At 34.9% G+C, this 14,886-nt stretch overlaps 1 protein-coding gene across 4 annotated transcripts; it reads right to left on the bottom strand.

The window, feature by feature from the left end:
- Positions 1–2,182: 2,182 nt before the first annotated feature.
- Positions 2,183–14,819, bottom strand: LOC142611269 (uncharacterized). Of its 4 annotated transcripts, none has more exons than XM_075783346.1 (6): positions 13,912–14,819; positions 12,335–12,388; positions 12,149–12,246; positions 6,891–7,143; positions 3,238–4,013; positions 2,192–2,690 (listed from the first exon to the last, which is right to left on the bottom strand). In XM_075783346.1, exons 5-6 carry the CDS (start codon positions 3,839–3,841, stop codon positions 2,485–2,487), a joined length of 810 nt encoding a protein of 269 aa, XP_075639461.1. In that variant the 5' UTR covers positions 3,842–4,013; positions 6,891–7,143; positions 12,149–12,246; positions 12,335–12,388; positions 13,912–14,819; the 3' UTR covers positions 2,192–2,484. The 4 variants fall into 4 exon arrangements, with proteins under 4 accessions (XP_075639463.1, XP_075639461.1, XP_075639460.1 ...); XM_075783345.1 differs by having other exon boundaries at positions 12,149–12,222; XM_075783348.1 differs by lacking the exon at positions 6,891–7,143 and having other exon boundaries at positions 2,183–2,690; positions 3,238–3,525; positions 12,149–12,222.
- Positions 14,820–14,886: the final 67 nt, after the last annotated feature.

Below are 14,886 nucleotides of genomic sequence, written 5' to 3'. Positions count from 1 at the left end.
AGGAACATTTCCCCTCGTGTTTATAACCAAACATTGCTTTCACCTTTGCGAGTTACCTAATTAGGAAATAAAGTAACGTCAGCAAAGCTCAAGGTAAGCTCTCCACCCCAAACAAAAAGCAATATAAGCACTCAGACACCTTGGAAAACACATCCACCGTAGAATTATAGTCATAAAATCGCTATTGAAGGGGAAGACTTGTATAAAACACATCAACCAGAGCAAGAACAAGTGGGCAAACAGCATCAAAACTCCTTGCCTCTTATAATTTATAAAACGCATTGCTCTTTTGTGTTTTATGCCCTTTCATTTAGCTTTATCAACCATGCACCCTTTAGATATTCTCACTCTCTTCCTTTTAAATAAGTTTTTCTCATGCTTTATCATCTAATTATACATAAGACTTTATTCCTTTCATGACTTCTTGTCTATGAAGCACGGGTGCGGGTGCGGGTGCGGGTACGGGTACGGGTGCGGGTACGGGTGCGGGACTCGGCAATTTTTGAAAAAAGTGGGTGCGGGTGCGGCGGGACTCGGCAATTAAAAAATTATTAAAAATATTTTTATTTATATTTTCTATATATTTTTACTATTAAAATATTCTTAAAAAACATATTACTAATTTACTATGCCTTGATTCACAAAACAAAGAAAGAAAAAAGCAAGAAACACAAAACACAACACAAAACCAAAAAGAAAACACAAAAGAAGCAACAAATATTCAAAATAAAATTAAGGAAGGATAGATTTAGGGTTTTTGGGTCTCATTTAGAGCTGATTTCGGCGGTTGAAGCATGATTAGAGGCCTTTTTCGGCCTGTTTCGGCCGTTTCGGGTCTGTTTCGGCCGTTTCGGCCGTTTCGGTCGCCGGCCGATACGGACCGATACGGCCGAAACAGGCCGATTCTGGCCGAATCGGCCCGAATCTGCTTGAATCGGCGCCGCGTCGGCGCGATTCAAGCCGCGTCGGCGCGAGTCGGCGGGAAAAAAAAGATGCCACGTGGCCGACTCGGCCGGACGCCGCACCGACGCGCGAGCAGCGGCGTCCCTCGCGCGTCGGCGAGTCCCGCCGCGTCGGACGCGGGTGCGGCACCTCCGGTGCCGCGTCCGTGCATCCCAGCTTCTTGTGCTCTTGCTTATTTAGTTCTTTCTAGTTTAACATTGATCTATTTATAGATTATAGAGCAACTCTTCCTGACGACTTCCACAGATATTTCAAAAGTGTTTTCATCATGAGATTTTAACTTTTAAGCTACTAGTCGTTTGGAGGTTTAAGATGTTATGGTCTCTTGAGACTGAAAATGTTTTATTCCCATAAAAGGAAATAGAACACTACTTTCAGCTTTTTCCAAAAAAATATTTTACGCTGAAACAATTATGGTCTTAGTTTGACAACCAAATTATGTTAAGCAATCAGATTTTAGTCACAAAGTAGGGAGTTAGGCATTCCATTGAATCGGTTAGTCTTCTAACAAATTAGCAATTTAGATCGATTATCTAGGAAATATATAGGGTAGTTGGAATTATTATTGGAATGGCATTTTTGTTGAAAATAAAAAGGATTTTTAACTGAAATTTAAAAGAAGCATGAATTAAGTTGAAACAACCAACTTTTTGTAATCCATATGCTTTCAAGCTAACAGTACAAAGAGGTTCAAGTTATAACCCAGTGGTAATGCATATTTTGGGGTGCTCTGTGTTTGCAGTCTCCACCCCTTCCCTACTATCTACCCAAAAAAAAAAAGCTGACACGAGGTCAAAATTGGGGCCACCACGTTAGCAAAAACTACTCACGCTCTCCAACTAGACTGTTATCCCTTGGTTTTGAGTTTGGTTTTCGTTTTCCCATGGGCTAAGCTTCACTAAATTTAATGGGCTAAAGTTTCTATTGCCTAGCTTGGTGGCCCAATTAATGTGACCGTGTCTTCTTGGGCTGTTTGGGCCAATGGGCCTCTTGCTCGTTTGTGAATCCCATTGGGCCTCATCTCGTCTAGTTGGGTCTAGGCTGTAAAGCCCTATTGTAAGGCCCAGAAAGGCCCTAAGCAAAATTTAATGGTCTAGATGACATAAGATGTGGAATTTTTACCATAATTTTCTAGAGCTTTGATCCGGTTTTAGAAATATTCTCATCAGTGAATATAATGCAAGTCCCAGAATCAAATGACCGAAACTCGTTACAAATGCCTTCCTCGCGAAAGGCCACTAGCTGAGCGATACATGAATGGAGTTTACCACAAAGCTTCTAGTATAGAAGTTGGTACATGAGCAGAAAGTAAGCTAGCAGGTTGATACAATTGTTTATATAAAACAGAAGACAAGGTATGTTGAAAACCCAAGACAGATTGGGAGGAGAAAGCAAACAAAGAGATTTAGCCAAACAGCTCAACTTCTTCTCAGCTCTTACAGTTGCACAAATTGTCACATTAAAGCTCTTTCTTAACACGTCAAATGAAGTTTGGTTTAGGTATAAAAAAAAAATCTGCTCTTAATTTCTTGCATCAGAGAACTTCAAAACAGCAAGATAAAAACCAGGTTCATCTACAAATTCAGCCACATCAAAAGAATGATCAGCTGCCACCTTCTGTAATGTCATCTTCTCGGGCAAATCAGAAATTATGACATCAGGATTTTGTTGTTGCTGCTGCTTTAAGATGTCCCTTCCTTGGGGATGGCTAATAACCACCCTTGCCCCTGTAGAAGCATCAGAAAAAGCTCAGAATTGCAAGTAGTAACATAATAGGAAGCAAGAGCAAAATCTAAGGATCCACCCCCACCCCACCCCACCCCACAAAACACGCCCTTTTCCCCCTTTTTTGACAGACACACGACATTATGATTTGATACAGTTTCAATCACACCATCTCATCATCTTTACTATAAAAGATGTTTCCACCAGGGTAGCGCAATCTGAAGTAACCTATATATATATGTGTGTGTGTGTTTCTCAAAAAAAAAAAAAGTTAACAAATTGTATTATTAACCAGTTATAATTTCAAGGTTAAACCTTTTTAACATACCAAATTAATAAAACTTCACTAGGTTGAACTGAGTCAGGTAATCAGATGAAAAGAAAAAATCCAATATTTGTCCACATTAATTATTTTTCCTATCAATGAATATATTTAGATATCTTGGGCGAAATCCTTTACCCACAAATAGAAAGAGTCCAATGCTACTTTAAAATGAAAATATTAATTTAACATTAATAACACCCCAACACTATCTAATAAAACGTTACCTGGCAAACAAAGTTTTGCAAGAGCTCCAAAAACCTGGTCAAGATTAAAGGACAAAGCAGGAAGAAAATAGAGGAACACAACATCTAGTGGCCTCCACTTCTCTGGCACATATATAAGTTCTCCTTGCCAACATTTAACCCTGTCATATTTTTCTTTGATGCCAGCTAACAGAAAAAGTGAATCATGGACGACAAGCAAAAGTTGGCATTTTGATGAATCAACCAACTGATCTAAAAATCCTTCGGAACCAATTGAAACCAACACTTTAGAAGTTTCTTCAATCTCCCCTGCAGAAATAATGCGATCAATATTTTTGTTAAGCTCCTCTCCAGATATCAAATTATCTGAATCAAGAAATGACCAATCTTTTTCAACAAAGTCTTCGAAGTTAATTACAGATACTGCTCCCTCATTTGGGGGAATTGTAGCACCAATGGATGCCTTATGAGCACGTAAAGGACAGTTTGATTTTAGTGCAGAGGAGAGAGAAAGTGGCAAGAGGCGGTGAACATATAAATTTTGTGGTTGTACTTGAAGACATGGTGTGAACTGCCATCTATGTGATGGAAGGAGGAAAGAAGTAGGTGAATAGAGAGAATTCATGGAAGAAGATCTATGTATTCCTTTAAGAGACACTCTTGGTCTAAAATGGATGCTTTCAGCTCTATGCGTGTATATGATAATGACAAAGGAACCAAAAGCTGTTACAGCTAATATTTCCAAAGCTCATCTGTTTAACCTCTTTTCCACTTATTCTTGTAGCTCAACCATGCCCCTGAAATGATAAAGACAAATGTTGATGCTCAAAGTACGAATGACTTCAATTGTACTCAAATAACTTCAAAAATTCAGACCACTAAATGGTAGTTCACTGGTTATATATCTTCCCAAAGTAAAAGACGATTTTAACTAAATTTAATTACACACTCAACATAGGCCAATCGCAATTATTAGTCATTGAAAATTTAACCTATAACCATCCATCTACAAATTACACAAACACAATATCGCAAAAAAAAAAAAAAAAAAAAAAAGAAGAAGAAGAAGTTAAATTGCATACTTGGTCCTCAACCTTTGAATTCTGTTTCAAAACTTACCTTATACTCTAAAATTTTTTTAAAATTTTCCTTCTTGTCATTTAAAGGATCCAAAATGATGGCTTAGCAAAAACAATTCATGAAATGAGGTCACTTTGATATGGCATGAATCTTGTTTGTCAAGTCAACAATTTTATTCATCACATGACAATAAGAACTTTTTGGAAACAATTTGGAAAGCATAGGACTAAAAATGAAACATTTTAAAATATACTGATGATTTTGAAATAAAACTTAAAGGTTGAATCTTAAGAAATAATAATAATAATCAAAGGTTGAGGATGAAATATGCAATTTAATCAAAGAAACAAGAAGTAAAGAAGTGGGTGATTGTCACACTAAGATTGACTAAGTGGATGGACTCCAACAATCAACCAAACCCCATTACAAATAAGTTGTTAAAGACAAATCTAACACATCATCATACCCCATTATGACGCTTTCTATATGTATTAATAGTACTAGTTTCAAAATGAATATGTTTCATTTTCTATTCATAATATGGCTCGAAGCATATTATGATTTTCTTTTTCTTTTTCTTTTTAATCAAGAATAGTGCAGAAAGTTATAATATCAAGAGAATACGAATTGACTAAAAAAGGATGAAACTTTTAGCAAATTTAAGTTAACAAAGAACATTTGTGTATATAAATCTTTCCATTTAAGAAAAATATAAAATAAAATAAAATAAAAAGTCAATTAGAAAAACAAAGTAATTAACCCAACAAAGCAAGTTGTTGAAAATTGTTTTTGTTGAAAGTAAGTAATTAACCTACTGAAAGAAATAAGTTTTTGTGGACATTTTTCCTTCAGAATAATTTTCATAAACTTAGAAGAGTAGGTCTTTATTCGCTTGCACATTTCTTGTAGGAACACTTTGTGGCATATCTGTCATTGTGCTATCCACCCTCAAGTATTATATATAGCACATTTCATCTAATGGTCAATTGTTTTGTCAATGTGCCAGCCAACATTAACGCCTATATATAATGAAACTAATAGTAACCATCTGAAAGAAACAAACCAGCAGTGTATGTTGTTTTCTTAGCACAGAGATAGCCAACAAATTAATTCATTTGAGATTCTAATTCAAAGTCTCACTTTAGCCACTGCATTCCATCAACGATCAATAGAATCTTTTTAAATAAAAATCATGCCCAACAGCTACATAAAGATGGCCAAATCCCAATAACACTACCATAAATAACCTGTAATTATATATAAAAATTACATTCCCTTTTTTTGACTGACCACACAAAACTCATTACTAAAAATAATAATAATAATAATGTAATGATACAAAAAGAGAGAGGGGGGATGAAACATAAATTTGACATAGACCCCAGAAGGTAATATCGAAAACTGAAAGCATACTCAGAAACTTAAACTTCAAAGAGTCTCTCAAGTATATAGAGCCCCTAAAACAATTGGGGTATAAAACCATTATAGAGAGGGGAATATATTCTTAGATCCTTTCATAAATTAAAATAATAAACGAAATAAGCCTTTCACAGTCATCTTTATTATATTTCTGCCGAAACTAAACATGAAAATCACAAAACAAACTACAAAATTTTTACTAAAATTATAAACTTTGACACTTTCAATGATGATAACTATCGAACAGGTACAGGAAAAATTAAATTTGAAATCATAATGGAGATTAAATTATGAGCTTACTATTTCGATCAAATTTAACAGAAGATTGGAATAAATTTTTTTTTTTTTTTTAAAGTACCTCTCAAAATATGATTTTGAATCAAATTTAGCACCAACTTAACAATAAATTAAGGGTAATTAAAAAATAAAATTTAAATAGTAAAGTCATTTTGGAAACATCATATAGCCAAGTTTCAACCAATATAATCAAATCCAACGACACCAATACATATTAAAAAAATTCATATAAGGTTAGCACAAAATGTTGCTTAGATAAGCATATCAAAGCACTCTGCAAAGTAGAAGTTTTGGCAAAGATGTGAAAAAGAATGGCTTACTAAATGGGTTGATAAAGTCACCTACTTAGTATTATTAGGTTGCAGCCAATTTGATCAACAGAACATTGCAGAATAAAGCTGAAAGAAGCAATAAAATCTTAAATTTTGGGCTATATAAGTTAAATTTAATATTTTGAAAATATTTACAAAAAAAAAAAAAAGTCACTGAAACTCTGGTCTTAGATTTTTCATCATCTGAACAAAAAAATTTTAAGTTTTGAGTATAAGTAAAAGATCAATTATACAAGAAATGAATAGAAAATTTAAAATCCATTGCTTGGGTATTAGGTACTGAATTTCATCTCGTGTGAAACTAAAACCCACACCAAAAACCCCAGCACTGAACCGAACCCTACAATTTTACCTCTCACTCGTGTGAAATTTAGCAATGAGTATTTCATCAAATTCAAACCTAGGAATGAACATGAACCTAGCTAGTAATGAACATGAACATGAACCCAGTGAGCGAAACTACATTAAACAAGAGAAGAGATGGGTCACTGATAGCCATGGCAACCAATAACATCATAGAGGGAAGCAATCCAAAAGAGAGCTAACCTTCAGGCTTCGGCAAAGCTCATGCTCATGCTCAAGCTCGAGCTCAGTTGAGACTCTTTCAAAGCAAAGCCAAAGATAGAGTACTGAGAGTGATAGAGATAAAGACGATGAAGAGTCAGAAAAACCTCGCCTTGTCTTGTCGTCACACCTCACTCGTCACTTAGCTCTGGGCCTTTGGCCCACTTCACTTGTGCTTTTTTTTTCTGCTCCATTGTCTTATGGGTTACTTCTTAATTCTTATTATTCAACCTGCCTGCATACTTGCGTAGAAGATTTATTATTAATTCCATCATTTGGTATTTTGGGCTGTTTAAATTATATTTTTTATTTTTTTAAATCTTCAAATAAAATAATAATATTTTAAATTTTATTAATTCGATTTTTCGAAGAGTCGTCATTGTTAACTGAAAATAACAAAAGATCTACTAAATTAAGCATGAAACTTTTTTCACATGCTAAAATCATATTTTCCTTAAGTTTTTTTTTTATTTATTATTACTAAAATGTAAATTGCACCCTTTGAGTTCAGTTAAAATTCATTTAAGACCTCTAATATTATTTTTTTCCAATTGAATCCTCTAAATTTTAAATTTATTCAAATAAGGCATTTCATCCAATTTCGTTAAAAAAATTGCAGTAAAATATCCAATTAAGTTTTTTTTTTTTTGAAAAAGCAATTTCTTATATGAAAAAAATATATATAATTCATTAAAAAAAATCTTAATTTTATTAATAAAAAATTTCATCAAATAAAGTTAGAGATCTAACATAAACTTCAATCTAAAAATCCTTAACTTTGGCATTTAAAAAAAAAACTTTTTTTGTACCAAAATACTATAAATGATTTAAATGGAAATATTTTTTAACGTTATAATTACAACTTATATGATTTTTTTTTTCTTTTTGTCAATGACCTCACTTGGGGGGTAAATTGAAACTGCATAAAAAATTATGTTTTACTTGAAATTATTTTAAAATTTTAGGATTTAATTTGAAACCATCCCTAAATTATATAGGAGAAATTTTGTAATTTATAGAAAAGATCATTTCATTTCATCTTTGTCCTATTTAAGTGGTTGAGTGCAACAAAAAGTCTTGTGTCTGAACCTGTACTTCTTGTTGTTTTCAATAAAGACGTTTAGTTACAGATTAAAAAAGAAAAAAAAAGTTGGTGCAAAAAAAGTTACAAATAAAAAGAAAGAAATGAAAAGTAAGTGCATTCAGCTATTCACTAATAAGCTTTGACTACACTGTACACATATTATAATTGATGAACTTCTGTTATAACTTGAATGGAAAAAAAAAATTATGATGAATTTCTTGGCAATCAGAGTTTTTGGGGTTCAATATACTTTCTTGATCTTTACTTCTGGGAGCAAGATAGCACATGTTGCCTTAAAGAACAAATGAGAAACTTTAAAATGTTGTAAAATTCCATTCCTGTGCAAGTTATGTATCCTGGAATCTTATGTTTATAGTGTACCTACTTTCATAGATACGATTTGCTCCCAAACGAGGAAATCTCTCTAGTTTGATAATGTTGCACGAAATTAACTTCTTTTTTTTTTTTTTTTTTGCTGAAAACGAAATTAACTTCTAATAACGATCACTTCTTTTCTTTTCTGGCCAAAATGAAGGGAGTAAAAGTAACTCCAAAGATGGTATTGCTATTTTAGGACTAACTTCCATCTTGTTTCGAGTTTTGATGAATGGGCATTTACGTCTACCACTTAATATTTTCCAAAGTAGAATCAAAATAATTGAACACGAAGAAGTCTAAATTGTCATGGTGACAATACTGTACTTGTAGCCATGAAACTGACATGTTTTAACCCTTCAGTAGAGAAAGCTCAAAGTTCAAAATCCAGAAACTTGAACTCTTAGAAGTAATCACTAATCAGGCCACTCACACATGCAACAAACCACCAAAATACGCTTGTTTCTATCACAAAATATTTTTCTTTCTTCAGCTAAACAGTCTATTGAGTAAACGCCACCCTTTTACTTCTTTATATATCTAAAGACATCAAGTATCTATAAACGAAGGTTTTTTTCCCCTGTTATAATCACAAAAATAAGAAAGCATAGCATCATGGAAGCTCAAAATCAAGGCAGGCTGCTTGGAAGTCTGCTAAGAGCAGAGTGCTCTGGCTTGTGTCCACGCTTAAAATCTAGATGAATAAAAGCCTGTTCAATTTCAGAGAGCTCCTCAATCTTTATTTGCAATGTTTTTCCAATTGCATGGGCTTCTTTCAATGGAAAATCCTATGGCAGTTCGTTCATTAATTTGAAGAGAAAAATTATACAACACTATTTGAACTGAGGTGAGGCACTCGCTCTCTTTAAGAAAATTCAAGCCTTTGGTTGGCTAATCTTTGTAACCGGTGCTGATCTTCTTTGACTTGTCTCCCCTAGGAACAACATTTGTACAAAGTGTTCAAGCTCAAAACTCTACCCGAAATAACACTCTTCCATGGCTAGAACTTCTCTATTTTATTAGTGTATAACAATGCTTGTAATTGTTGAATTTTTTTTGTATATTATGGAATGGGTCTAAATGAGCCTATTTATAGGCTCAACGAGCCTTACAAAATTATTACCCAAATTAATCTGATTAATTAGGTTTATAATTTTGATGTAATGGGTGTTACAAGATTAATTACTGGACATAAATCTAATAGGCTGGAGTTATACAATTAATGGACGAGATAAGGAATTTTTAGAGAATGAAAAAGCCCAAACGGCTAGTCTATTAAGTGGGTTAATGGTTCTTCATTTTCCATAATAAAAATAGAGTATTAATTTGGGTCATTTACTTACCAATGGATATGGTAATTATTCTCAATGGGCTGTCAAGTAGGAGGATCCAAGTTAGTTGATTCATTTCCATTTTTGACACCTCTCACTTATGCACGTATCTAGCCCAATATCGGAATCAATACATATTAGCCCATTAATCACCACAATTGACAAGAATAAAAGAGTCTCTCTCATTTTCAATGTGGAATTAAACATTTCACTTACTTGTGGGTTTCAGTTAGCTCAACTAGTAAAGTCTCTGATGGTTGAATAAGAGACCTAGAGTTCAATCCCCACCTACATCAAAAAACTAGTTGGTGTCTTGGTCTGATGATAAAGAGCTATTATTAGGAGTGGACACCATAGTTTAAAACTCTCTAAAAAATAACATTCCACTAACTCCTTATATTCTATATTAACTCCCACATCTTTACATTTATATTGTAATATAAATTCATTTTAATTAATTAATATTAAAATGCTCCAAATATCTCACTAGATCCAGTGAGATATCCATCGAGTTTGGCGAGATCTCATCGAATCTTCATTGTTTTCTGTCGAAATCTCAATCATCTTATCCTCTATCGGTTTTGACCAAAACCAACTCAATCTGACCTGTTAAATGTTATTGATCAATGAAGGGGAATTTTTTTCTAAATAATCAAATCCATCAAACAATTTCATTAGTTAGTAAGGTTTCAAAACAATTTAGCAATCTAACAAATCGAGCCCTTGAGACTCGATTTTGCTCGAGTTTCATATTTGAGGGTGAAACACTCGAGTTCCTTGCTCTTTCGTTTTCTCTTCATTCTTTGTTCTTCCTTCTTCGTTTTCGGCCGAAATAGGAAATTAGCAATAATTCCCAAACATTATAATTAGTAGTTATTGTTTACAAACTATATTTTTTACTAGCATCTCGAGTCTAAAAGACTCGATTTTGGGCCTATAAATCGAGTCTTTGAGGGTCGATTTTTATGGTCTGATTCCCACCTAAAAATTGAGTCTGTGAGACTTGATTTACAAGCCAAAAATATATATATATAGTCTAAGTCTTTTACAATCTATTCCCAGAAATACACAACAACCACCAAAACCCACATTTTGCCTATCCCACGTCAAAATCCACCAACCACCATGGGTTTGTAGAAGATCATGACTGAGCAAAACCCACTACAAAAAAAAAAAAAAAAAAACCCAAGGCGAGCAAGCCCAGATCCACGTCTGCCTGGGCGTGCGGCTGCCTGGGTCGCGGCGTGGGTCGCGTGCGGCCTGGGTCGCGCGGCCGCGTGGGTCAGTGTGGGTCGGCGGCTGGGCTTGTGCAGATTAGCGTGGAGGAAGCAAGAAGTGGAGGAAGAAAGAAGCAGATGGAGAGGTAGTAAGGAGAGAGACGAAGAATAGAAAATAAGAAAGATAAGAAAGAAAGACTAGATATAAGATATAAAGACTCGATTTCCAGGTAGATGCCACGTGAAAAAAATGTCACATCAGACGGATCAGACTATAAAAATTAACCCTCAAAAACTCAATTTTTTGGCCCAAAATCGAGTCTCTTAGACTCAAGATGGTGGCGATGATCGTCGGAGAAAGAGCCGAAGAGCTCGGCCACAGAAGTTCAGAGAGCAGAGGAGTGGGTTCGTTGTTTTTGATTGATCTGGGTTTGTTGCTTCCTTCTTCTTTGTTGATTTGCTTTCTTCTTTGTGATCTGTGCTTGTGAATTTGTGAAAGAAGAACGAAGAATGAAGGAAAACGAAGAAGGAAGAACGAAGGGAAAACGAAAGAAGAAGGAACTAGAGTGTTTCACTCTTGAGTATGAAACTCAAGTGTAAAACACTAAATTTCAAAAATCCCTCGACGAAGGGCCTTTCATTTTGCCACCTGCTGGGATCAAGTTAAGTTTGGGTGGAACCCAAACCCAACTTGTGGACAGCCCTATAAACACTCTATTTTGTATTGGCCAATAATAATCTTCAGTTCTTGGTTCCAATGAGTTCATGTTTAGGGTGCTCACAAATGTAGTTTCACATATGGAAGCGAACTAAAGAGAGTAATGAATTTTAAGGAAAGAGGTGAGCACTATGAAGAAGAATTGATAGAAGAAAAAAAATTAATAAGGGTAGGAAATGGAGTGTGAGTTTTCTGAGAGGTGAAGTAAGGAAGAAGCGGAACTTCAACGGAGTATGAAGAAGGTTAAGGAGGATTCTAGGAGTCCTAATGATGCTATGGGTGACTCTTTATCTAAGGGATCGTATAGAGAAAAGCTGGTTGGGGCTATCCTTGGGGGATATGTACAGTCTTTTGATAATCCATACTAAATTCACTTTTCAAGTAATAAAAAATAAATGATCAACTAAAAAAGCAATTCCAGAACTACCAAATAGAATAACTAGATAACTGGTGCAAATGCATAAAAGTAGATGAAAATTAATGGCATTCAAATTCATTAAATCAACAGCATATACCTTGCCAACAATAACTGATGATTAGGGTTGCCTGTACCAAGTCCAGTGGGACTCCATCTGATAGTATATATCTCCTGCAAAACAATTATTCAATGTTTCTGAGAAAAATCCAGTCAGAACAGAAGTACAGATGCTGGGAGGCAAACACATTGAGATAAAAAAAGAGAAACAAAATCTCCACAGTACCTTAGCATGATCCTTTAATTCATGAACAAACTTTTCTTGCTTCATACTCCATATCTACAACATTGCTATATATTAGTTGAAATTGAAAACAAAAACACACCAAAAAGAAAAAAACCAACAAAACAATATCTATTTTGGAGTGACAAGAACCAAGATAAGCCAAGAAGAAATGTGATTAAACTGTATGAAATAGGTTAAATTAATTTGTAGATTGAAATACAAGTTGAAGATGGCATGCGCGCGCGCACACACACAAAGATAATGCTAAGAGCAAACATCTATGTCAATGGAACATAAGATGCAAATCAATGTACTACTAGTACCATAAACAACCCTTGCAGTGACAAAAGTGCAGACACACAAACACATGCACATATATATAATGCCAACAGTGAAAATCTATGTCAATGGGACATTGGGACATAAGATGCAGGGGGGTTTGGTGCTCTAATTCTGTGCAGGGGCCCGACAGAGTTTGTCTTTGGAAGAGGATCAGGAAAGGGTGCGACACTTTTTATCATTTTGTTAACTTTAAGGTGGGAGATGACTCTTCTATAAAATTCTGGCATGACCCTTGGTGTGGGGGGCTTCCTCTGAAAGACAACTTCCCTGAACTTTATGGCTTTGCTTGTAACAGGGATGCTTCAGTGGCAAACTTGTTTTCTCTTTTAGAGGAAAGTTATCATTGGAATGTCAGTTTTGTTAAACCAGCACAAGATTGGGAATTGGAATTGGTTGTCTCCTATATGGATTTGATCTATTTTGGCCTGGGGAGAAAGAATGTAGTGGATGAGCTTTGCTGGATTCCCTCCTACAAGCAGACTTTTGATGTTAAATTTTTTTTATAGGGCCTTACAGTCTTCTACTCAACTCTCTTTTTCTTGGAAGTCTATATGGAAGCCGAAAGTACCTACAAAGGTTAGTTTCTTTCTTTGGATTGTGGCATTGGGGAGGATTTAAGTAGTGATAATTTGAGGAGGTATAGAGTAATGGTGATCGATTGGTGTTGCATGTATAAGAGAGATGAGGAGACTATTGATCATTTACTTATGCACTACCCTGTTGCTAGAGAGTTGTGGAATTTTGTGTTTTCTCTATTTGGCGTTCTGTGGGTTATGCCAATGGGGTTGTGGATCCTCTAGCAAGCTGGCCAAGTAAGTTTAACAGATATAGATATGCAGCGATTTGGGCCATGATCCCTCATTGTCTCATGTGGAGTATTTGGCAGGAAAGGAATACTTGCACTTTTGAAGAAAGCAAAAGAGGTTGATTCATGATTTGAAGCTGCTATTCTTCCAGACCTTATCTGAGTAGACCAATGCTTCGGGTGTTTTTACTTTTAACTCTTTGGCTGTATTACTTGATAGCTGTAATTTATTTGCTCTATAATTTTTTTTTTTTTGTTGGCCCCTAGCACACTGCCTGTGTGCTCTGGTCCCTCTGTACTTTTTTTTTTTTTGGTAACTCCTTCTGTACTTTTGTTTTTTATTTGATGAAGCAGTAATTACTTACAAAAATAAAAATAAAACATAAGATGTAAATCAAATTTCCTAAAAGGAAGGAGTAGCATCAACAACCTTTGCGGTGATATCATCAGAGCAAGAGGCCAACAAAGAACCTGTTGGGTCCCATCTGACACAGTTAACTTCACCCTGAAATCGCACAAAGTTCATAATTAGCTTTAAAAAAAAAATTTACAATGAAATCTTTTCATAAGTCAATGCACACAGTTTGATCTAATGCTTTCCAAACATTCAGAAGCCAATCAAAGTCAACAAGTTTCACTATTTGATAGTCAAAAAGAACAGATTTAGACACAATGAGGCAATTCTAGTAACTACTACCACTAATGTAGGCACTACGCTGGTAAATACATGTTTTGCTACTTGATTAATCTTAGGGTCGATGTATAACTTGAGTAAACTGAAACATTCCTAAAGGTGTAGCTGGCAATTTCCAGCAAAAATGCACATGGTTTTCTCATGACTTGCTTTGCATGCTGCTCATAGTATCTTTCCTTTGCACAATGATTGAAATTCTTTAATAGTGGTTGAAGAGTTCATTTTTTTGTTTTATCGTTTATTGTAGATCACTTCATGGCTGCTGGCAGCACTGGTGATATTGATTAACGGGTATCTGTTGCTGGACTTCTTCTCCTCTGAAATGAATAGTACGTTGTTTGGCACAGTTTTGTGTGCTTTTACAGCCGCATATATTGCATTTATAATTTACCTTGTTTCCCGGGGTGTTAACTGTTAACTTTAGAAGTTGGTGCAACTTAGGGCAACCCAAGGTCGTAGCAGACACAGAATGTTGAGTAATCAATGGCCATTGTTGGCTTCAATTGCAAGATGTTTGAAATTAGAAAATGCCAGATTGCGAAAGTGCTGTCAGAGTGCATTTGCACTGAAATTTTCTGATTTAGATTGACCTTCAATTGGTAATCATAGATCAGTTGTGTACAAATTTTACAAATTTGAAATCAATAGCTTAATATCGTTTATCTGTGCTGTAGTAAGCAGCTCAAGGTTGTTGTTTCTGTATAATATAAC

This window comes from Castanea sativa, chromosome 9 (genome assembly GCF_040712315.1).
Source record: "Castanea sativa cultivar Marrone di Chiusa Pesio chromosome 9, ASM4071231v1".
NCBI classification, from domain to species: domain Eukaryota; kingdom Viridiplantae; phylum Streptophyta; class Magnoliopsida; order Fagales; family Fagaceae; genus Castanea; species Castanea sativa.
The sequence above is the reverse complement of the archived record's forward strand: the minus strand, read 5'-3'. Positions and strand labels throughout refer to the sequence as shown.

Excerpts from the sequence above, each read along its gene's own strand:
- LOC142611269 (XM_075783346.1), bottom strand. The coding sequence starts at position 3,841 with ATGAATTCTCTCTATTCACCTACTTCTTTCCTCCTTCCATCACATAGA. Across the intron at positions 2,691-3,237 it reads TGCAAAACTTTGTTTGCCAG|GGGCAAGGGTGGTTATTAGC; the intron begins GTAACGTTTTAT and ends ATGCTTCTACAG.